The sequence below is a fragment of the Myotis davidii genome, unplaced genomic scaffold (genome assembly GCF_000327345.1).
Source record: "Myotis davidii unplaced genomic scaffold, ASM32734v1 scaffold1337, whole genome shotgun sequence".
In the NCBI taxonomy this organism is placed as follows: domain Eukaryota; kingdom Metazoa; phylum Chordata; class Mammalia; order Chiroptera; family Vespertilionidae; genus Myotis; species Myotis davidii.
In genome coordinates, this window is record NW_006288602.1 from 62,534 (window position 1) to 87,265 (window position 24,732).

The 24,732-nt window shown below is 39.8% G+C and overlaps 1 protein-coding gene across 4 annotated transcripts in view; it reads left to right on the forward strand.

Annotated features, from left to right (window-relative positions):
* Positions 1-24,732, forward strand: part of DCLK1 (doublecortin like kinase 1) — a 112,449-nt gene that overhangs the window by 21,738 nt on the left and 65,979 nt on the right. For 2 of the 4 annotated variants that reach the window (XM_006760367.2, XM_006760366.2), the window contains exons 3-7: positions 920-1,004; positions 4,724-4,832; positions 12,972-13,029; positions 13,541-13,660; positions 18,679-18,825. In XM_006760367.2, coding sequence (XP_006760430.1) covers positions 920-1,004; positions 4,724-4,832; positions 12,972-13,029; positions 13,541-13,660; positions 18,679-18,825 — 519 coding nt within the window. Of the gene's footprint in view, positions 1-919; positions 1,008-4,723; positions 4,833-12,971; positions 13,030-13,540; positions 13,661-18,678; positions 18,826-24,732 lie in introns of all 4 variants that reach the window. The other 2 variants (XM_015561788.1, XM_015561787.1) reach the window with 1 other exon arrangement.

The window sequence follows — 24,732 nt, forward strand, 5'->3', positions numbered from 1 at the left end:
ATGAGCCAATGCCAACCCCTCACCGCCTCCTGCTCCCATCAGGCCAACCAAGTGAATAAACCCAGGGAAACAGAAGGAAGGTCTTTTAGGACAAGCTGCATTCACTATCTAGAAGTAGCATTGAAATGTGCAAATCGTTTCCTTAAGGAATAGATGCAGAGAGGAAACCTTCATTGTTAAAATTCTGCCCCATTGCTGATCATAGTATTAAATATGGTATTGTTGCATCCTATAAGCTTTCTACTATAGTTGTTACCCTGTCTGCTCTCATGGATCTTGGGTCAAAATACACCAAAAATACAATAAATCACCCGGCGTAGCTGTTTATTCCTGTCTATGCCTCATACTTGTTGTGTAACATCTAACATATTGATAACCTGCTAAGTGCTTGTGTCTTCATCTCCAAGTGCAATTAACAAGTCCACCCTTTGACCTTTCTCCAAGGATGTGGTAAGGCTGAATACTTTTTCTAAGCTATTTCATAAAACAAATTGAAGAGAAAAAATTTCTGAGATAAGAGTAAGAAAATACTCAATGAAATCAGAATGGTGATGTATTTGAGGCTTGTATGCAGATAGACTGTGGAAAAGTAAGGTGAGATGCCTCAAATTTGACAAATTGAAACAGTAAGTTAAAGAATGTTAATTCTTAATAAAAGGAACAAAAAGCCATGAAACATCCAATTTGATGATGATTAGCCTAACAGAGTCATTATTGGTTAACAGGGAAGGGAGGAGATGTAGTCCTAGTTGAATAGTCAAGTCCTCCCTTTCTGAATGTTCAGACTGAGTCCTCCGTAGGAGTGAGTGCAGCTACTTCCAGGGACTCTGGGCTGGGTACAGCCCCTGGGGACCCGGCACAGCCCTTGGGCACTCTGCACTCTGACTGCAGCTTTCCTTCTGTGTCTGTTCCCTGACAGAGCTCTCAGCATGGCGGTTCCTCTACTTCACTTGCGTCTACCAAAGTATGCAGCTCGATGGATGAGAATGATGGATCCGGAGAAGGTGGTGAGCTTGGGACTTGGTGTCTGAGGAAAAGGCTCAGCTTGGACAGGGGGCAGAGGATAGGTTGGCTAAATTTACTCCAGAAACTGTAACTTCTCAAGCAGAATAAAATGGGCAAGCCTGAAGCAGCTCATAAGGGTCAATAGCAAGGGGATAGAATTGAGTATGACTCCCACTTGGGATCATATCTACTCTGTGGGAACAGGAAGAGGAAATCAACCTAATTTGGAATGTTTCATGTCCTCTGAGTCTGTAAGTATCCTAAGAAGGTCAGCTTTGGAAATAAATGGGGGTAATTTCTGCTTTTGTTTTTCTGAATTCTTTTCAAATTTAGTATACGCTCTCTTTGTTAAAAATTAATATTTATTGTTGAAAGTATTACAGATGTCCCCTTTTAGATCCCATTGACCCCCTCCACCCACCACTCTCTCCCCAACCAGGCCTACTATACTATTGTCTATGTCCATGGGCTATGCATATATGCATAATAAGTTATTTGGTTAACCTCTTTCCACCCCTCACCCCGGCCCCTCTTCTCTTTGAGATTCATCAGTCTGTTCCATGTTCCATGCCTCTGGATCTATTTTGTTTGTCAGGTCATGGTGTTCATTAGATTCCACAGCCCCTGGGGACTAGGCACTCTGCACTCACTTATCATATAAGTGAGATTGTATGATACTTGTCTTCCTTTGATTGGTTTATTTCACTTAACATAATATTCTTCAGGTCCCTCCATTTTGTCTCAAAGGGTAAGAGATCCTTCTTTTTTTACAGTATACTCTCTTGATTGACTGTTATAGCCCTGCTTACAAAAAGAATTAATTTATGATAATTGCAAAAATACTCTTTGTGCCTTGACCTAATTCACTTTAGAATTTTTCTGTGATGTGGTCAAGTGACCTGGATCCAGAACTGACCTTTTCACTAATTCACTGGATTGTTTTGGGAAAGCTTTTTTAACTTTCCATATCTTAGTTCCTCCTCTGTAAAATAAAGGTTATAATACACTCCTGTTTCCTTCCTTGGGTTAACAGGCTCAAATCAATTATGGGAAGGTATTCAGAAAAGTATGAAACTGATATGATCAAATTACTGTTAAAGAATAAACCCCCTTTATTTGTTTATTTGTATTTTTATTTATTTGTTATATATTAGGAGTGATTAAAAAACATTAAAAGTGGAACTGCCTTATGACCCAGTCATTCCATTTGTGGGTATGTATCTGAAGAAACCCAAAACACCAAGCAGTAAGAATATATGCACTCTTATGTTCATAACAACAGTGTTTACAATATCTAAGATCTGGAAACAGCCCAAGTGCCCATCATGAGTGGATTAAAAAAGCTGTTGTACATTTACACAATGGAATACTATGCAACTGTAAAAGAGAAGGATCTATTACTCTTTGAGACAGCATGGAGGAACCTGGAGAGTATTATGCTAAGTGAAATAACCTGGTAAGAGAAAGACAAGTATCACATAATCTCACTTATATGTGAAATCTAATGAACAAAATAAACTGATGAATAAAATAGAACCAGAGGCATTGAAACATGGAACAGACTGACAAATCTCAGGGGGAAGGAAATTAGGGGGAGGGAGAGCAGGAAGAAATTAACCAAAGAACTTATATGCATATAAGCATTGTCCATGGACACAGATAATAGGGTAGTGAAGGTCTGGGGTTGGGCAGGAGCCAGGTGGAGGGAGGCTAAAGGAGGAAAATAAGGGATATCTCTAATATTATAAACAATAAAAATAAACTTAAAAATAAAATAAAATTCATGAACTCTTATTTGTTTTAAATTATATTACTTAATTTTCCCAAAAGAGTACCTTTGGGCAGTAGGGGGTGGGAGCACTTTAATTATATTAAGTGAGATAGCAGGTTTACACAAGAATTATTTCTCAACTACCATGAAATATCAGACTTTTTTCCCCAGAAGTATGAAATTTAGCCATTCAGAAGTCTCTTTTGTTCCAATGTGTTATATTTACTTAAAGGTCCTTGGCTAAGCCTTTGGCTAAGTCTTCTTAGGCAAAAGACTAACAGATACATTTTACCAATAGTCAGGGGAAAAATATTCCAAACTTTGTGCTCCAGATGGGTGCCTAAGTGATGCTCCCACTAAGGGAAGGACAGAAGTACCTTGGATTCCCCATCCAACAGCCAAGGATATTTACTTTTATTACTCATGTAGTAAAGAGCCTTAAAACCATGTCATCTGAGGGATGTTTTATAAATTAAGATACTTTGTAGTGGATTTGAAACTTCTCCAACCATCTCCTCTAATTCCTATGGAGTAGATTAAAAACAAAACAAAGCAAAGCAAAACAAAAACAAAAAAACAAACACCAACACCCAGGCTGAGTCTTTTAAACAAAGACAAAATTGTTGACTTCTTTGTGGGTGATATGATAGGTGTGAGGGGTTTAACTGGCTCTGGCTTTCACTTTATTTTAGAAGCCACTGTGATAGCTTCTAGTGGATTGAGTAAAATGTCACTTATAAAGAGGTGAAGAGACTGCAGAAATAAATGTGTAGTATAGAAGTAGTAGACGCACATGTCCTCCATTTGTACAACATTCTCCAGAAATTCCATCCACCCTAGAATCCAGGGTAGTGCAGATTGAGTTTACCACAAAACCAGAATAAAGGTCTAATAATTTTGAGTTTCCATTTGTTGTTTCCTAACATTACAGATTAAGTGAGAACATAAAACTCAAGAAAGCACATTTACCATCTAATGTTTTAATTTTGTTTTAAGAAGAAATGTTTAGCCTCAGTTTAAATAGGAGCACATTTAGAATGCACACTAGGCTTCCATCACATTTTGTATTCAGGTTGCCTGAGGGGAGCTTGGATTTATAACTTTAAAGCATGTAAATTTTAGAGCCCAGTTATAAAAGACTTTTACACCCCTAAGATGTTAAAGGTTATCCAGCATATTTATGTGACCTAAGTGTGGCTTATTTAGTTTTATGGCCTTAGATATTTAAAGCATTATTAGGCATTTGTAAAATATTTCAAAATACATTTTAAGAGGGAAAATGTGTTGTGTTAGTGGCACTAACATAATTGAAACTACAAAACTTTTCTGTTCACAGATGTAATAGGTATTGCGATTTTAATTCAACATCTGCTATGCAGGTTGCTGGTGAGAACTACGTCTAAAATCTGCTCACTACTATGGTGGAGGAGTGGCAATCAGGGCTGAGTTCATATGGAATTTTACGGAGATCTCCACTTTAGGATGTAGTAATGATAAGTGTGCACATAGAAGGCATTTTCATGTACAATGTCAGGCAACCCAGAGTCCCTTATGAACTAACTGCATTTTCCTCTTCAGCCATACTTAGAAAGGTAATTTCTCTGCACACAGTGGGTATGCAGTCAATGCTATTGATCAAATTGACATAAAATAAAAAGAGTAAAATTTCCTCTTCAGGAGCCCAACTGCAGCAGAAAGCATAAGTTGCTCTTACATATGTGGGAGTGGACCTCGTACATTTATGTTTCCTTTTTGTTTACCATTTGTAAACTTAGTAAAGCTGTTGACTATACAATGTCAGCAGAGGGGGCTGCCCTCACAGTCCAAAAAATGACCGATTGATTCTTTATCAGTTTCAGTCTATTAGATGATACTTCTAAATGTCTCCTTTGTGCAACATCTGTGTTCTCTTTTCTACCAATAAAAACATACTAATGATTCTTTCAGAAGTGTCGGAGGAAGGCTTCCAGATTCCAGCCACAATAACAGAACGATATAAAGTTGGAAGGACAATAGGAGATGGAAATTTTGCTGTTGTCAAGGAATGTGTAGAAAGGTGAGGAAGAGATCATTTGCATCCAACTTTAAAGAAAACATTTGGCATTGTATTTTCCAAAATTGTGCCTTTATTTGCAGTCTGTAGCACATATGGACTTGGTTAATGCTTCAACTTCAGATGTAAAAAAAAAATTAAAGAAAGAAAGCCCATTTAACAACAGATTTGAGAAGTGTAGTGATTCCTGGAGATGATCTATAAATTAAGGACTTTCATTTTTCTTTTTAATATACTCAGCAAGACTTTACCAGGTTTTTCAGGTAAGTCCTGAAAATATATTAAATATATATACATATTGAATAGTTTTTCTACACTTTTTAAAATCCTCACCTGAGGATATGCCTTATTGACTTTTTAGAGAGATGGGAAGGGAGAAAATTCAAGAGAGAGAAAGTAACATCAACGTGAGAGAGAAATATCCATCAGTTGCCTCCTGTACATACCCTAAAGGAAATTGAACCCACAACCTTTTGGTATATGGGATGACACTCCAACCAACTAAGCCACCTGGCCAGGGTTACACTTTTTTTTGAGACATTTTATAGAGGTCCATTGTTCTTCTAAGTATATTGTACAATCATAAAATTAAATATAATAACCTTGTAAAGCTTTAAAATGTATTATGTACTGATCCCAGCAAAATGGTATTTAGTGAATTAAAATGTTTTATAGCGAATGAGCCAGGTACTCTTGTGAGCAAAGGGAAAAGTTTAGGGTGAAAGATTTATCTGTGGGATCTCAATACCTAATCAAGGACAGTAGTTGGTGGCTACTAGATGGGGAAGTGACAACTAATAAAGCTATAGCCCAATCACAGTGGCCTCAAACTCTAAGCTCAGCATGAGATTGGAATTTGTTGCTTACCTGAAGCCAGCAGCTTTTTTTCAGAGCTGGGTGAGTTGAGTGTTGAAATGTCAGGGGGGAATTGCCTTATTCCTAGAGACAGCAAGTCCGCTGGCTTCCTTGGGGCTCACCTGGGTGTGCAGGCTTCCCCTGTTATTCATCTCTCTCCCTCCCACCCTCCCCCACCCCTTGGGGCTGGACACCCAACTAGTTCTTCAGCACTGTGTGAGAACAATGCTCCTTCATGCTACACTCCCTTTCAGAGAGAAGGCCTTGGACTAGAAGCTTTAGCCTATAAGAGCCAGAACTTGGTCTTCTTCCAAGGGCTCTGACTTAGAAGCACATTAAAGCTGAAAGTCTACACAGGGCCTCATACACCAGGAGCATCCTTAATTTGAGTAATAGCCACTGATTTTATCTGTGAAACCTTTGCTATTCTTTGGAAAATGCTTCTTTGACTAAGGCAGTGGTGCCCTCATGAAGCTACCCTCCAACATTGGATCTTAAACTTTGCTCCACTCTACACACCAACTGGGCCAAGATTTTTCCATCAGTTACAGCACACACTAGAGCAACCACTCTTTGTGAGGGAAGACATGAATAATAATTAGTAGTTTAGAAAATCCTTGAGTTGCTACTGCAAGGTCACTTTTTCTCCTTTTTTTCCCTCTCATTCCCCCATCCTCAACATAAAGCCATTGTTGGGTTTCTGCCAAATATAGAAAATGTCCCATTACTTTCCTGGGCCCCACACATTAAAAAAAAACACACACAAAAAAACAGGAGTAACCACTGTTTATTGAACAAAAACCATGTACAAGGCCCTTAACTTATGATATTTCATTTAATTATCATAATTTCACAGCATCAGTATTGTTTCTATTTTATACAAAGAAAGCCTGGAGAAGTTATATGCCCAAGATCACTTATCTAGTAAGTACTTAGCAAGGCATAAATCTGAACCCAGCTCTGAAACCCCTACTTTTGACCACTCTACTCCATTGCTTCCATCCAGGGAGCTCCCACAAGAATATGGTTTAGCTGAGCCAAAGTCATACATACTACATTTGTCCTATGCAAAAAGGACAGAAATCAAATCTGGTGAGCCATTCATAAGGTAATGGATGAATGTGTGTGTGCTTAATAATTTCGTGTATACTTTTACTAATTATAAAACTCTTATTTCCACTGTAGCAGAAAATCCCATTGTTAGCAGATTGCCATACCCTTCAACTATGGAGTGTCTAGTTATTTGCCAGGGTTCATCATTTGTTGTGGCCATGTGTTTTTTGTCCTACCTGGTACATGGATCAGGATGGCATCTTAGTTTAACAGTACTGGTCTTCCCACAGTAGAAATTTCTCATTTTTCCATCTAGAATTCATTTATTTCTTTTTAGTTTGAATTGTTTATTTTGCATAAGTTCACATCTTGGGTCTCATTGTGTGAACCTTCAAAGTCTAAACACCAGATTACCCAAAAAAGTGTTAGTATTCCTCTCCAGTGAATGAGGACATGTAGCATGTGCCCTCTCTCCCCAGATGTATCATGAAACATTTTTAAAAATACTTCCCAGAGGTCTAAGAAAATAAAAGCAAGCTAAGGCACACATTGCTTGCGGGTACATTCTGCCATATTGTATTAACAAGAACCAGTATGTCTCTCTTCTGTTAATAATATGTGGTCACAGGGAAGATTTTCCTACAACAATGGATGCAATAATAGTGCCACACTGTCCTTTATTTCCACAATCCCATGCCAGCATGTCTTTTGATAGTGCCTGCCAGGTCCACCTAGGTTTCTGCCTATTCTCCAGTAGGCCACAGGACATGCTAAAAGAGTTGGTGGATTGAGAGGTGCTTTATTCTGAAGCTGTTTTCTGAAACATTTTGAAGCCGCAGAGAAAAGTCAAAGAGCTGAGAAGCACTACAAGAGGTCAGAGCACAGGTAGAGGGCTCACAATGAGGTGTCCTCACCTCTGGCTCTCCTGGCCCTGTGTGGACTAATTACCACACAAGTGATGCAGTCATGAGCAGTGATGGTCTCTCAGGTGGTTCTTGGGCCTCTTCCTCACCTGCACTGCATGGATTTTAGTAATGTAAGCCTCAGAACTCTATTAAAATTCTAGCTGCTCATGATTCCTTCTCTTTCCTCTTCACCTATAAGCCTGAAGAACTGCACAACAAAACTATTGGCTTTAGAATGAATGTGATCAGACTCAAACCCACCCAAAAGAACTGAGACTGGAGTTTCACCAAAATGGGTTGCATCCACCTCAAAAATCTTCAGAATGCTCAAGAACTCAAGAACTATATACCTATAATTTGAAGGCATTTTCTGATGAAGTGGGATGGATTGGGAAAATGAGTCAGGGTGAAGAAGCTTATAGTGTTCTTTCTTTCCTGAGGATGCTCTGGCACCCATGTTCACATTCAAAATAAAACTCCACTCTGGAGATTTTAGATCCGGGATGCCTCAGCTCTCTCATCTTGACAGCACCCTTCCTACCCCCCCCCCCGCCCCCCAACACACACTTATTAAGGAGACTGAGATGTAGCTTTAGTATTATTACCTGATAAACAAAGTGTGATGTTTACTAACCCTCTTTGCTAATGGGTCTTCCTGTCATTGTCCTCACTGCCACCATCCTCTGGAGTTTCCACAACTTGATTAACATATCTGGAGCTATTAATTCAGGCCTGTGCTGGGCAATTATAGGCTCCAAAGAGAGACAAGACAGCCCCTCTCCAGGAGAACCTGCCCAAAAACAAAAACTTACTATGCAAGTCAATAAATGCTGGGGTAGAAAAATGATTAAGAAGCTGTTATTAGTTTTCCACATATTTTTAAAAACTTTCAAAACACAGCAAACAACAACAAAAAACACTTTAGAACAGGGCAGGCCCATCCTTGTCAGCCCATTCTCCTTTCTTAAGCATTCTTCTGCCCTCTGGGTGAGGAAGGGGGATGGGAGTAGGCTGGCTGGAGTTGAGAATCACTAAATTAAATAAGACAGCTTTCTCCAAGCCATTTTTTAGCACAAACATTAAAAATTAGATTTAGTTCAAGTTGGCAAAATTTGGAAATTTCATTCCAGTAGTTCAGGCTCTAACCTTGGGTCAAACTAAATAGGAAGGGGGCCTTTAAATTGAGTTTCCACAGACCTGGAGGAAAACAAAGTCTGTGCTGAGGCAGGTGCTGCTTTTGCTGTGGCATTCAAGGGTTTTATAATTCCAGAATAGGTCAAGCATATAATTTCAGGAACAAGCAAGAAAATGGCCTGAAGTTTCATCAGAAATGCGGGTATTTAGTATTTTCAATATACCAAACTATAGACTCCATGGGGACAAGCACCAGGTCTCACTCATCTCTGTAGCCACCAAAGCATCATGCTTATAATTGCTTGCTGAATAATTACATAGGGACATCCTCAGAGTTTAGTACAGGGGTCCTCAAACTTTTTAAACAGAGGGCCAGTTCACTGTCCCTCAGACCGTTGGAGGGCCGGACTATAGTTTTAAAAAAAACTATGAACAAATTCCTATGCACACTGCACATATCTTATTTTGAAGTAAAAAAACAAAATGGGAACAAATACAATATTTGTATTTGCATGTGGCCCACAGGCCATAGTTTGAGGACCCCTGGTTTAATCACTGAGCACAACCAGCCAGGGCATCGTTGTGTCTTTTTCAATCTCTTTTAGTAATGCTTTGTAGTTTTCAGTATATAGGTCCTTCACATCCTCTGTTTCTCTTTTGGTTGCAATTGCAAAAGGAATTCTTTATTTCATTTCATTTTCTGAAGTTTCAGAAACTTGTTAGTACATAGGAAAGCAGTGGATTTTTATACACTAATTTTATATCCTGCAAATTTACTGTATTTGTTTATTGTTTCTAACAGTTTTTTTGGTGGAGTCTTTAGGGTTTTCTATAAACAGCATCATGCCACCTGACATCTTGAAACAAGATCCTTTTTCTCTCTGGGTTCTTTGCACCAAGAACAGTGCCTGGCACGTAGTCAAGGACCGTTGGCCTAAATCACGGTGAGATTAGTAAGAGATCTAGATCCTGCACTGTCCCTAGACCGTTGGAGGGCCGGACTATAGTTTTAAAAAAAACTATGAACAAATTCCTATGCACACTGCACATATCTTATTTTGAAGTAAAAAAACAAAATGGGAACAAATACAATATTTGTATTTGCATGTGGCCCACAGGCCATAGTTTGAGGACCCCTGGTTTAATATATGTGGGAAGGCAGATACTTTATTTAAAGTTTTATGTCTTTACAAGTGTTTTCACTTACCAACTTAAAGCAAGCAGTTAAATTTTTATGGTATACATTTAGTCCTAACACCTTTTTTAGACTCATTTTCCAGTCTCAGGTACTCTCCTCTAAACATGTACTTTCAGTAATAAGGATTTTACTATGACTTTATAGTTCTTCCCTCAAGGAATCAAGAGAAAAATTTGAAGCTCATTGTCTGATATAAAATACTAGAAGCCCAGTGCATGAGATTCGTGCACTCGCAGGGTCCCTCAGCATGGCCTGTGGCCTCTCGGAGTCCAGGAACCCTCGAGGGATGTCCAACTGAAGTTGGCAGTTAGTGCTGCCACCAAGGAGGTGGGAGTGGCTCCTGCTACTGCCGCTGTGCTTGCCAGCCGTGAGCCTGGCTTCTGGCTGAGCAGCGCTCCCTCTGTGGGAGTGCACTGACCACTAGGGGGCAGCTCCTGCATGAGCGTCTGCCCCCTGGTGGTCAGTGGCATCATAGCGACCAGTCGTTCTGCTGTTCAGTTGATTTGCATATTAGACTTTTATTATATAGGATGGGTAAATCTAATTGAGTGTTTAATCCTATTGTGTGAGATTCTGTGTAGTGAACCCATTAGGTCCTTTTTCCTATTAAACGCTGGGACCACTATATCCTAGGCTTGTACGTATTTCCCACACAGCTGTAGACTCAGACATAACTGGAGTGCTTGGAGTCCTGGGAGGGAATACACCAGCTTCCTCCCTGGGCATCCTGCTCTTTGCATTTCTGGCGATAGAAGAGATTCAGTCTTCCTGGATCCCATACCAGCCCTTTGCTTTGAGAACTTTAATGTTCCTCATTCCAGGAAAATAGAGGATGAAATGGCAAAAATAGTGAAATCCCCCCTCCTCACCAGCACTGTTCTGTCCATCCATCCACTTTGTAGAGGCACTGAATGGGAATGGAAGTGTCAGTTCCAGCCTCCCTCTCTTGGACTGCTGGCTTTTATTAAAGCAGCCAGTTCCAAGAGTCCAGATTTGCCTACCACCAAATGGAACCTTTTAAACCAGATAAGAAATTGCTCATGGATTCTAATCTCAGATTTGTGTTATCATATTTTTATAGTGACTCATGAAAAGCAGAATCCAGCAGTACTTCAGCTTTTAGTTTTCCTCTTGATTCAGTTTTCTTAAATTTGCAAAACAAAGTCTCCAGAAGCATTGTAAGAGGAGGCTACCTAAAGAGCCCCCAATTCTCCTATGATGTGAGGAATCCCTTTGTATGTGAATCATTTCTCTTTCTCATTTATTGTTTGACCACACATTTGAAATTTCTATCAATAAATCTTTCATTTTCCCTCTTACCGACAGGTGCTTTTTCTCCACCCCTACACCATAACCTTGCTGATGTTCTGGTGTTTGTTTGGGGACATTGAACACCTAAGCCCAGCATTTAGCCAAGGCCAGCTCATGCTTTCTCCATATGGACCCTCTGTTCAGCTGTGGGCCTGAAGAATCAACATCGACTTTGGGCCTCTTAATCCTTTTATTCATGAGGCTGGAGCAATTTGATTTCCTCTAGACACCCTGCATCTCTGCAGAAGAGCCTCCCTGAGGCAGAGGGGTTTAGCTTCTCACATCTGAACTGAAAAGCCCTCTAGTGGAGAAAATGGGCTTCAGAGTGATTATTTTATTCTGGTTTTATTCACCAGATATAATTACAACAATTTGGTCAATATTTATTGTTTTCTGTAAGTCAGCATTATGCAGGGGACTGGAAGTGGAGTGGAAGTAGCATTTTTAGAAGCAAATGACGAGATTGGTTTCTAAAATGCCCTTGAAACACATTTTTAATGTCTGGCCTCTTAATCTGGTTATAGAAAATCACTCTCTTGCTCTAACCATATAACTGGGAACCCTCCTCTCCTCCCCCGCTGCCATCTTTCATTTTTTGTAATGGAGATTTTAAAACCCTATTTTAAAAGTTTGTTCTTTATGAATCTCACTCACTGTATTCATTTGGATTCCTAAAATTGGCTTTTATCTGAATAGGAGAGGCTAGGCTGTCTTGGTTTCCCACCAGAAATGAAATGACATTGCTTGTGAAGTAGTGGTTTATCATGGATTATTAAATATGCATTGTGTCCTTTGACAATAAATATGTGTTGTTTTGCACTTCAGTATCTTAGAAATGTTAACACAAGTTAGGAAGCTATTTAAAGGTATGGCTAAACACTCCCTCCCAATCCCATCATGGAACCGGGGCAGTATCGGTTGGGATATATGTAAAGCAGAGACCCCAAAAGCTCAGAGTCCTGCTTTTAACACTGCAGTGTAGCTTTGGGAAAGTGAGTTGAACTTGACTCCATTTTATTTCTGGGAAATGAGACAGCCATAAAAGGCCCAGAAGGTTACAGAAAGCTCAGATAACAGTTGTATCCCTTTCTACACCTTGAACATGTTATCCATGAATTCTCTAGCAAACCTTATCGGCTTGTACCCTGAACCAAAGTCTAAAGAGTGTGAACTGCTTCTTTATAGAGTTTTCAGTGTGATCATATGAGCCATACTTCATAGAAAGATAATCTCAAGGGAAACTGAAAAGAGGAAAGGCAGAAACTCACATCTGTTTTACATTCTAATCACATCACTTCAGAGGGCTGGGCAGGAGCAGGAGTTATGCAAGCCAGTAGTGATAGTAGTGGTTTCATTACAGGTATGGCCACATGAACAGCTCACAATGTTTCTATGCTAGCATATTTGTTGTCTTTATGCTCAATCCCTGAAAGTTTAAATATTTCTTTTAAATCTCAGAGGGAAGGTAAGGATAAGTGGATGGGTGGGAAAAGAACCAAAGAACTTATATGCATATATGCTTAACCCATGGTCACAGACAATGTGCGTGTGGGCTAGAAGGGGTCAATGGGAATATTTATACCATGATTCAAGGTGGATGGGATAAGATATAAATCCTTAACAAGATGATTTAATATATCTGAAATTAATTTTTGTTTTTTTTTTTTTAAATCTCTCTCTTTGCAGGTCAACTGCTAGGGAGTATGCTCTGAAAATTATCAAGAAAAGCAAATGTCGAGGCAAAGTATGTATAAAGTTTATTCTTATGAAAATACAGGTATTCAGGGGATAGAAAGGAACAAAGCTCAGCTCCTAAATAAACATAAATTCACCCCCATTTGTTGCATTTTGGTGGAATAGAAAGTTATATACTAATTAGATTATAACTTTATTTTATAAATAGTCCTGGAATAAAAGTTAGCTAAAATGGTTTGATGTTATTTTTGTTTCTTATCTTTATTTGCTTATTTGTTTACTTTTCCCCATTACTTTTGTGATCTTAATTTTCTTTCGTTCCTTCTACATGAACTTATAGTTATTGTGATGGGTTCTGAAATTACAAGCATCATCTAAAAACCTTCAATATCTTTTGACAATTCTAGGCTATCTGAGTATCAGAATCTAAGATATACTCATTATATTTGACCAAAATACATGTCCCTTGAACTTCACATAGTAGAGTTTTTCTCATGTTGAGTTAGCTTCTCCCATGTTTGGATGTGAGTATTGATTAAGATCACTTCTCCTTTGGACAGGAGCACATGATCCAGAGCGAGGTGTCTATCTTAAGAAGAGTGAAGCATCCCAATATTGTTCTTCTGATTGAAGAGATGGATGTGCCAACTGAACTGTATCTTGTTATGGAATTGGTAAAGGTGTGTATTTTGGGAAAAGAAATAAACCTGTTCAAGCAATCACACTTTTCTCTATCATACAGTTCTTTATTTCCTTTCATCAATATTCAGCCTCTCATTTCAATACATTAGCATCATGGTTAAGATTATTAATTAGAATTATACCAGAAAAGTTCAAATCCCAGCCTTTACCTAAATAGTTCCCTGACCTTGAGATACCTCTCTGTGTTTCAGTTCCCTTATATGGAAATAGTAGTACTTACCTAGGAGTGATATTGTGGGGATAAGAGGAATGGCTCCCATAAGTTTGTGTGACACAGAAAGTATTAGATACCAATATGATCATTGTTGTTATTGTTATAGTAGAAATTGTTCACTTTTCATGAATTACATCCAAATGTGTTACCCATTTCTATAAAAACAAGCTTTAAGCTTTAGTTACCAACATAATGGAAAAATAGCATAGTCCTAACAATAATGTAAATAGTCTACCACCTTTCAGTGAACGTTGCCATCTCATCCTGTCACATAACTATATTTTTATTCTATTAAACCATAGGATATAGAAATGGCTAAATGTTGATAATGATTGCATGTAAATGAAAGATGACTTGCCTATTTCCTCTACTTCCATATGTGAAATTTTTAGTAATTAGACTAAATATTGAATGTTTAGTTTTCATGTAGTTATATTTTTTCTCAAGTTGTATTTTTCTCAAGTCTTTTGTATTGTGTTAACCTAATTGATGGTGTAAGTAATTTCTACTTTAGTTGTGAAGTGTCGTAAATTAGTCGCACCACCTTCTGCATCAAATGTGTGCACCATCAGAGAGAGCCTAGAATCACACACTGAGCTGGTAGCAGAGATCAGCACTGTGGTATATGGGATTTTCTTTTGTAAAGATTTAAGACAAATAAAGCATTTAATAAACTAACCTGTTAGTATGTAAGAAAATGTTCATTCTAGAACCTTTAAATTTTCATTGTTCAAAGTTGCTTTACTTTAGATATATTGGTATTTTTTCAACTTAATAGTTATTTATATTTATAGATGGAGCCTATTTTTTCTATTTCAGGTTAGAACTTGTTTCTTACAGAGGGCTTGTTTGCATTAACACAAGATTTTGTCACATTTGAGGCTGAGGGAGATAAAAATATTAAATGGTTATTCCAACAACTAAAGGTTGATTTCATTTAGCCAGAAGATTTTTGTATTGGCACTGTATAGCCAAATAAAGTTTGGTGGTTACCAACATTGGAAATTATACTTTTTCGAGCACCAGGGATAGTATTTTTATAATGATGTTACTTCTGAGATAAAAAAAAAAAAAAAACTTCAAATAATTCCTGTTGCCCTCCTGTGTGCTATTAAAAATTGATCAGCCTGACACTCTCAGGGGCCCCTGTGATCAGCACTGGTGGAGCGTGTGGTGGTGGAGGGTGGCCCAAGTTTGGGGGCTCAAAAGCTCCAAAAAATGTTACTGCATTGCTTCCTGCTCTTCCTCGACCCCAGGACCTTGCTTCTCCCTCTAGGAGTCTAAGGAACCCTTCTGGCCTCCAGCTACTATCTGTCCATCAGGTCCGCATGGGTCCCTGATAACAGCTTCCTGGTCTTCTTTCCCTGTCCACCCAGGGTTTGAGCTTGAGTAGGGGAGGGGATATTTAATTTTATTAACTTCCCTTTCCTCATCCCTGCTTTTCAACCTTCATATCAGTTCCCAGGCTGGACTATTTGGGCAAGACTCATGACTACCCCCATTGCAATTCTATTTTCTGATGCAAGTTTTAGCTAAACGATTTAGAAGCTTTTTGAGGGGAGGCAGGCTGGCAAAAAGTATAGCTGTATAATAAAAAACCATCAACTTTCCTGGGAAGGAGGGATTCTAAACTTTCTTTTATCCCCAATTTCTACCTCTATAGACTAGCCAGGATTTAGCGTCAATGAGAGATCTGGAATGGTTGACATGATTGAAACTACATACCATTTCAACCCCCAATAAATTATTTCTCACCCTTTTTTTCCAGCACTTAATTTAGGAGCAAATTTCACTATACCCTTTTAACTGCCAACCTCCTTTCCCCTTTGTTCAGTGGAGTTCCTTTTGTCAGTTTCCATCCTCTCTTCATGTCTTTGGTTCTATTTGATGAACCCTGATGGGAGCAGGATTTGGGTCCCCAGGAGGAGAGCCTTGGGTGTCATCTATTTTTCTAGTAATCCTTTGCCTTCTGTCATTTATCAGTCTTTGTCTTGTGCTTTGATGGTCCAGGTTAATTTACATTCCTGGGGCAAAGGGAAGTTATGTTGTGTTGTGGAAATAAAAAGTTTTATTTGCAAAAAAATACACAAAAACTCATTGACCTAGTTTTGGGCAGCTACAACTAAGTTAAATTTGAAGGTGACATAAAAGAGGCAAAGGCTTAAGAGCTTAGAGCACATTTTATGGGGAAACTTGTTATGTCAATTATATAGTCTGGTGACTATAACTAAGGAGGTCCTTGTGTCCTTAACAGACTTTGTGAACTTTCCCTTGGTGTCCAAGACAGCCTCACAAAGCCAGAGAGTGTCTGTAGAGTACCATTAGGTAAGACCCTTACATTTGACCTGACCCAGAACTTCTGTGAGGTCAGGTCTGGAAGTTAAGGCCAATCCCAGGCTCGACCCCTGAGAAATTTCGCTGGGGCCATGGTTCTCAAACTGTAAGAGTCCAGTGGTGTGCTAAAGAGTGATGCAGATATAAGAAAAACCAGGTCTGAATTGCAGAATACAGTGAAATAACTATTATTAAAAGTCAAATTCAGCCCTTGATGGCTATGGCTCAGTTGGTTGGAGCATTGTCCTATATATCAAAGGTCACGGGCTCAATTCCCAGTTAAAACCTGATCTCTCTCTCTCTCTCTCTCTCTCCTCTCCTTACTCCCCCTCTCCCTCTCTCTCTCCTTAACTCTTTCTCTAAAATCAATAAAAAAGCATATCCTTCGGTGAGGATTAAAAAAAATTAAATTAAATTCCCTAATTATTAACATCAGGACTTTATACCATTGCCTGTAGCAGTGTGCATGAGCAAACTGCTTATGTGCACAGAGGAAGGCAAGCCTTGTGGGGGAAGGTGGCCCTGTGGCCAGGCCCTAAGAATTCAACAGGAGTTAAAGACAAAGGGAAGCCAGCCTCATGGCTCAGTGGTTGAGCTTCAAAGTATGAACCAGGAGGTCATGGTTGGATTCCTGATTGAGGCACATATCCGGGTTGTGGGCTCAATCCCCAGTGGGGGTCATGCAGGAGAGCACTAATCAATAATTCTCTCTCATCATTGATGTTTCTGTCTCTTTCTCCCTCTCCCTTCCTCTCTTTGAAATCAATAAAAAATATATTTATAAAAGAAAAAAAAAGACAAAGGGAGTACAGGGGACATTCCAGGAAGGGAGTTCTAATGAGGACGGTTTTGGAGTACAGAGTGATCTGGGCTTGTTTTGGTGACCAGGGATCATGAATGTCTCCAGGTGACAGGAGATGAGTTTAGATAAGTTAGAATGAAGGTCGGGGTAGTACATGGAGAGCTATGGGAAAGGAATGCTGATCCCTTGAAGAGAGAAAGAAAATCCATATCAATAATCATCTGTGAAGGTGGCAGTCAGTGCACAGGGTTCTTTGGGTACAGAGCCCATGGAGGCAGTGCAGGTTACCTGGCCACATCACAACAACCCAGGGATGATAAACATTCATTCAGAAGGATGTGAACCAGGCATGCCTTAAAGGAAGGGTTGGTTGACTTTATTGACTGCTTTGTTGAGGATGAAGAGGAAATGAGATTACAGGATGCCTGGAGCCTGGATAATTAAGAAAAAAGTAGAGTGATTGTGGGCCACCATATACAGCCTCACACATAGACAGCAGTGGAAACTCCACCTCCTGGAGTGGCATGGAAACAACTTGCAAGCCCATTCATAGCAGGCTTGCCTTGAGAGAAACGGGAAGTCCAGAAAGAAAGTGTTCATTTTGAAAAAAAAAATGCATGTGTTTCAACACTTTGGGTACTTTTGAGGCTGACTGGACAGTGAGAGCCTCTTGAGTAGAGATTGTACAGGGCAACAACATAAGGCCAGGTCGTACAGAGAGATTTGAAAACTGTTAGGCTATGAGTGCTATATCCTGCTTTTGCTATTTAAAAACAAAAATTAAGTCCCAACCATGCCAGGTAACAGATGAGCACAGTTGGAGACTATGCTCAGCTGTTTGGTGCATTGTATGATGCAAGAAGGATGAAAACACTGCTAGTAAATCAGTTCCACATTTTCTGACCCGGTTCAAATAAATGGAACTAAATTGGAGCCTAAAATCATTGTTTTACCAAATAACAATAAATTAACAGGGAACAGGGAAACAAAAGTTCAGGTGAGTAATGGTCTTAGCAAACTTTCTTTGAAATTTCTCCACCCTCTTTCTTTCTCATTTTTGGGATGACAGTTTCTGGTCCTTTTCTCTGTTTCTTACAAAAAAGGACACCATTAAAAAAGAAAACACTACTACCACCCCAAGAGAGCTAAATCTAGAGTGAAAGGAATTATGTATGTGTGTGTGTGTGTGTGTAATTTTCACAGGGTAGAGGGTGTGGTTTGCAGTATTACCTGTTTCTCATTTGGGGTGGTAGGATTTTGAATTTGAACTTCTGCTGGGAGTTGGTATAAGGCAAGTACCACACACCACAAGGACACCCAGATGTCACAAAGCCTCTGCCCTGGAGACCCTGCATTGCCCCTCCATGCTGGCTGAGGTCCATGAAAAGATTGCAATTACACAGGGGTGGGCAAGAGTCCTCACCCTGCTTCTTACTTTGAGCTCTGGAGGAAATGGCTTTTGCAATGGAAAGAGAAATCACCATAAAGTCTCTGGGCCTTTGAAAGGAAAATGGCAGGGAAAGCCCTGGGAACCCAAAGGTCCTGCATGCATTCATGATGTTCTTTATAATGTATCAGTCCTTCTTCAGGGCAGCTCCATTGGACCATCTGCTAATGTGCTGCTCTGCCTGCTGCTTTCTTCTCAGGGAGGAGACCTCTTTGATGCCATTACTTCCACGAACAAATACACTGAGCGAGACGCCAGTGGGATGCTGTACAACCTGGCCAGTGCCATCAAATACCTGCATAGCCTGAACATCGTCCATCGTGATATCAAGCCCGAGAACCTGCTGGTAAGAGAAATGCAATTTCAGGGCACCTTGAGTTTCAAGCACTTTTTTTTTCTATTTCCTTTTGTCTCTTAAAAAAATACCTTAAAGGCTAGTATTCAGCTGGTTTTCAGTAACTATTGGGAAACTAATCTTTTATGTTGATCTATAGCGATTAATATGCCATTAGGAGCACTCATATTTGCAAATGAAAACCTGAAGCAGGAGGATGGGAACAGAACTCAGGGAGTCTAGGGACGTGGGCTAGTCTAGGATAGTGAGAGGAACATTTACATTTATATAATTTATCTACAGCACTTTTATGTTAGAAAGATTTATTTGGAAAAAAAGGAAGCACTTTAGTCTCCCAGATTTACATTCCAATTATAGAAGGGTGGGCAAAAGTAGGCTTACAATTGTTCGTATAGGAAATAATACAGCTTGCCAGCATGCTTCAGTGGTTGAGCATTGACCTATGAACCAGGAGGTCACAGTTTGATTCCGAAGCAGGGCACATGTCCAGGTTGCAGGCTCAATCCCTGGTGTGGGATGTGCAGGAGGCAGCCAATCAATGATTCTCTCTCATCATTGATGTTTTTATTTCTCTTTCTCCCTCCTCCTTTCTCTCTGAAATCAATAGTAATGCAATAATTAATTCCGTGTTTCACATACAAACAACTGTAAACCTACTTTTGCTTACCACTGTATGGTCTAAAAGCTAACGGAATAAATCATCTGAGTTTTTAAAAACACGAGCCCCTCAGCATAAAAATAATCATGATAAAGACTGATTTAAAAAAGCAGAGACATTCTAACTGCCCTTACAACTATTTGGTTTGTTTTTCATGAACCACCCTACCCCCCACATCTCTGGGAAGATAGAGAGTTTCCCATGCAAGCAAATGAGCACTCTTTCAGGGTCTGTTGTTAAGGGAAAGTGTTGGAAAGAATTGAGAAGACAGACTGGACATCAGAAAGCTGCCTCTGGTGAATATGGAAATAACAAAATTTGTGGGCTATTCAGGCTGGAATTTTAATGAATCCATTCAATCCTCCCCTCCCCCAAGGTGGTAGTTCTTCCTCTACTTCCATTATCCAACCCTGAGAGTCAAAGTATTATGTGACTGCTAGAGGCCTGGTGTACAAAATTAGTGCACGGGCGGTGGGGTTTGTCCCCTCAGCCCAGCCTGCACCCTCTCCAAACCGGGACCCCTTAGGGGATGTCCGACTGTCGGTTTAGGCCCGATCCCGGGGATTGGGCCTAAACCGGCAGTTTGACATCCCTCTCACAATCCTGGACCGCTGGTTCCTAATTGCTCACCTGCCTGCCTGCCTGGTTGCCCCTAAATGCCACCCTCTGCCAAGCTGATTGTTCCTCATTCCCTCTGAGTGCTGGCCTAATCACCCCCAACTGCCCCCCTCTGCCAGCCTAATCACCCCCAGCTACCCCCTGCCAGCCTGCTTGCCCTCAACTGCCCCCCCACTGGCCTGATCACCCCCAAAACCCCCCGCTGGCCTGGTTGCCCCATGCAGCCTGTTGTTCAGTCGTTTGGTCATCCCTCACTCACCCCCTGCCAGCCTGGTCGTAGGCAGCCATCTTGTGAGGGCATGAGGGTTAATTTGCATACTACCTCTTCATTATATAGGATTAGCTTGCCTATCTCTTCAGAAATCTGGAAATTGAGGATTCTCTTTCTAAAACAGTGCTTCTCCAAGGGTGGTCTAAAGACTCCTACATCAGAATTACTCCCAGGTGCCTGTTAAAAATGCACATTTTTGTCCTGGTCGGTTTTGCTCAGTGGTTAGTTGGCTCGCAGACCTAAGGGTCTCAGGTTCAATTCCCTATCAAGGGCACATACCTTGGTTGCAGGTTCAACCCCCGGCCCCTGGTCAGGGGTGCAAGTAGGAGGCAATCAAACAATGTGTCTCTCTCATGTCAATGTCTCTCTCTCTCTCTCTCTCTCTCTCTCTCTCTCTTTCTCTCCCTCTCTATCCCTCTTCCCCACTCCCTTCCACTCTCAAGTGAGGGTTAAAAACAAACAAACAAACAAAAAAACAAATAAAGCTAATTTCTGAGCCTTCTTGCAACCCTACCAAATCAGAATATGGTTACTGGTAACAGGGTGCATATGTGCCTTGCAGCAGGCTCTGCCGGATGATTAATATCAACAAAATTTAAAAGCAGATGAGTACTCCAACACTTGCTATACAATAAAGTCTGATAAGATCTGTTGTGATGGAGAACTACCTATGTGTACATCTTGTGCTAAGGGCTTTATATTCATTATTTCATTGAATTCTCTCAAGAACCATATGGGGGTAAATTCTATTACTATCCCATTTCACAGGTAAGGAAGCTGAGTGCCTAGGAGTTCAAAGACTGCCCAAGACCATAACAACTCATAAGTGGAGTGCCAGTATCTTAACCTGGTTCTGCCCTTTTCTAAAGCCCAAGCTTTAACTGCTAGACTACATAAAGCTAGGAATGGACAGAGTGGTTTATGTCAGGCTAGCTATGTGCTCGGTTTTGTGTCAGGGAAGACGGGCATATGCCTTCATGGAGGTGACATCCAATTAGGAAAAATTCAAGAGATAAATACACAAGCCAGTAGTTCATTGCAATTATGTTAGCAATCTTGTAGCCACTGACTAATAAAGGCAGCTGAGATCAAATGATGTAGATCTGACTTAATTGCACCTCAGATTCCACATGGCTGCAGTGGCTTAAACATTCTCCTCTGCATAACTGCCTCTGTAAACTGCAGCAACTTTCTTCCCATCTGCATTAATTATTCCTGAATTATGTGGGATGGTCCCAAGGGAATAGACTTAAAACTGGGCCTTTGTTCAAAAACTTCTCTAAGCTCTGAAAAGTCAGTGATTGAAAATTAAAGCTTTAATTCCCTTCCTCCTTTTGCAGGTCAATTTTGCTTTTCACCAGAGTGTTATCTGTTTCTTAAATGCCACAAATGATTATATAGAAGTGTTCTTTAACTAAAATTAAAATTTACATAAGAGTTGTTAAATATTGTGCTCATTCCAATATATTTTAAATTACTCAAAAAGGATAAAGGTTCTCTCTGTTTTTGTTTCCTAATTTAAGAATGTAAAATATACATGTACATGTGTGCATGTATACCAGGTATACATATATATACACACACACTCACACCATTGTAGTAATTCATAACCTAGGTTTAAAATACATATGTATGAGAAACTAAAGCAATTCTGCTTCTACACAATAATAATTTCTTACTATAGGAGAGTGTTAAGGGTTGGTGAGGTTTGCAGTGATAAATCTATTATGGGATAAAATAGATAGAAATATAGAATAAGTTTAACAAAATTAGGATAACATCACTAATTGCACTTGAGACTTCTATTAATTTCACATTTCTTTACCTTTATGTGGAAAAGAGAGAACCATCATGGGAGGCACACATTCACATTCTCAGGATTTATAGTCAGATGGAAAAAAGTTCAAAACCAAATGCATCACTCTTCCTCTAGCTTGTCTGATGACCTTGAACAAGTTACTTAACTCCTTTGAGCTCCCTTCAAAGGGAGTTTATTAAAATAAAGAGATAACACATAACTAACTATAAGTTCCCTTTCTTTTTATTCTCCTTTTATTTCTAATAAAAGTAAATTACCCTTAAAATAAAATTTTAACAATAAAATTGTATAGTGTAAACATTATATTTTATCTTTATTGACATTGTTTTAAAAATTTCATTATTTACCAAGCATGGATTTGCTATTTCATGGCAAAATGTAGAGCTAAAGACTATTTTTGAAAAATGCTATAATAACTTTAATGTAAAGATTTTAAATCCATTGTCTTATTACAGGGAAATTTACCAAGTAAGTAAAAAGATCTCTCCACATACTTTTTTTTTTAATTATTTTTGCATACTTTTCATTGCTGTTTTATTCAGAGACCTAAAAAACTTCCAAATTTTTAGACTACTAACAAGATTTTTGCTAGTTAAGTGCTTGTTATAACTAGCAAATTGTTATTTATAAGTGTTAATTCGGTTATAGATTTCATTTTATGTAGTATCATTGTATAGACAGAAATTTAGAATTTTTTATTTTTGATTCTTATAGAACAATTTAACACATTGTTTGCGGGTAGTTTTTATCGCGCGCTAACAGGTGGCGCAGGCGAATTTTGCTAATTTTTTGCGCAAATGGCAACATTCAGTAAAATTACAATAACTTTACTTTTACATATTTTTTTCAATGAAACTTTTTGTGATTTACTATAAAATGTATACTGAATTATTTTTCTTAGAATTGCACTGAATGCGTGGTGAGGCAGAGAATTGTGTGAAGGGATGACTCTACGGCTACGCAGTTGAATAAATTACTGTTATACCTGGAAGTGAATAGATTCATTATACCTGGAAGTACATACATAATTCACCATTGTATGTGTTAGAGACCCAAATTTTGTCCTTTGGAATTCGTATATCTGCATGTTAGCACCCCTTTAGAGCAATAAAAAAGTATAAAAATAAACGTATTTATACGTTACCCACATTCTACCGCTAGTCTATAAAAAACATATTAATACGTGTCCCGTGCTCTACTACCAGTCAACGTAAAACGTATAAATACGTTTCCCGCATACAATGTGTTAAAAATGTTGTAGCTTGGCCTTAAGAATCTATTGTGCTCATATAAATGATTTGTTTAAGTCTAAGTATTTGGTCAGCTCAAATCATTTTAATGAGAACATATGATTTGATTTGTAGTGATGTTTCCAGTCACATTTTTTTTTTAAAGATTTGTTTTTAATATATTTTATTGAGTTTTTACAGAGAGGAAAGGAGAGAGATAGAGAGTTAGAAACATCGATGAGAGAGAAACATCGACCAGCTGCCTCCTGCACACTCCCCACTGGGGATGTGCCCGCAACCAAGGTACATGCCCTTGACCGAAATCGAACCTGGGACCTTTCAGTCCGCAAGCCGACGCTCTATCCACTGAGCCAAACTGGTTTCGGCTCCAGTCACATTTTTTAAAAATATATTTTATTGATTTCAGAGAGGAAGAAAGAGGCAGAGAGAGAGAGAGCAAGAGAGAGAGAGAGAAACATCAGTGATGAGAGAGAATCATTGATTGGCTGCTTCCTGCACACCCCCCCACTGGGGATGGAGCCCCCAACTTTGGCATGTGCCCTTGACTGGAGATGAATCCAGGACCCTTCAGTCTGTAGGCCAACACTCTATCCATTGAGCCAAACCAGCTAGGGCATTTCCAGCTACATCACAGGTGAAAATTGGTAACTGAAGCAATCTACATGAATAAAAGACAAACATGCTAATTGACTGTACTTTCTCTATGCCCCAAGCCATGCCCACCAGACGATCAGAGTGACTATATGCAAATTAACTCAACCAAGATGGCAGCCAGCAGCCACGGAGCTGGAGCAAGCAGGAGGCTTGGTTGCCCGGGCAATGGAAGAAGCCAAGCTTCCCACCTGCCCTAGCCAGCTATGGCCTCTGCTCATGGTAACAAAGTTTCAATTATAGAAGACAAATAAATCCAAGATACCTGCTTCCAGCCAGTCTCCACTGGGAGCTTGGGGGACTGGGGGCTGTGGCCAGCCTGCAAACAGCCATCAGCTACTCACCTATGCTGGCCACACCCTCATGGGGAGAGGGTCCTTGCTTGGGGGCTTGGCCAGCCTGCAAACAGCCATCAGCCCCTCACCCAGGCTGGCCAGGCACACCAGCAGGGACCCCCACCCTGAAGGGGCTGTGGCCAGCCTGAAAATAGCCCTCAGCCCCTCACCTAGGCTGGCCACACTCCCACGAGGTGAGGGTCCCCACTGGGGGGCTTGACCAGCCTGAAAACGGCTCTCAGCCCCTCACCCAGGCTGGCCAGATACCCCAGCAGGACCCCACCCTGACTCCAGAC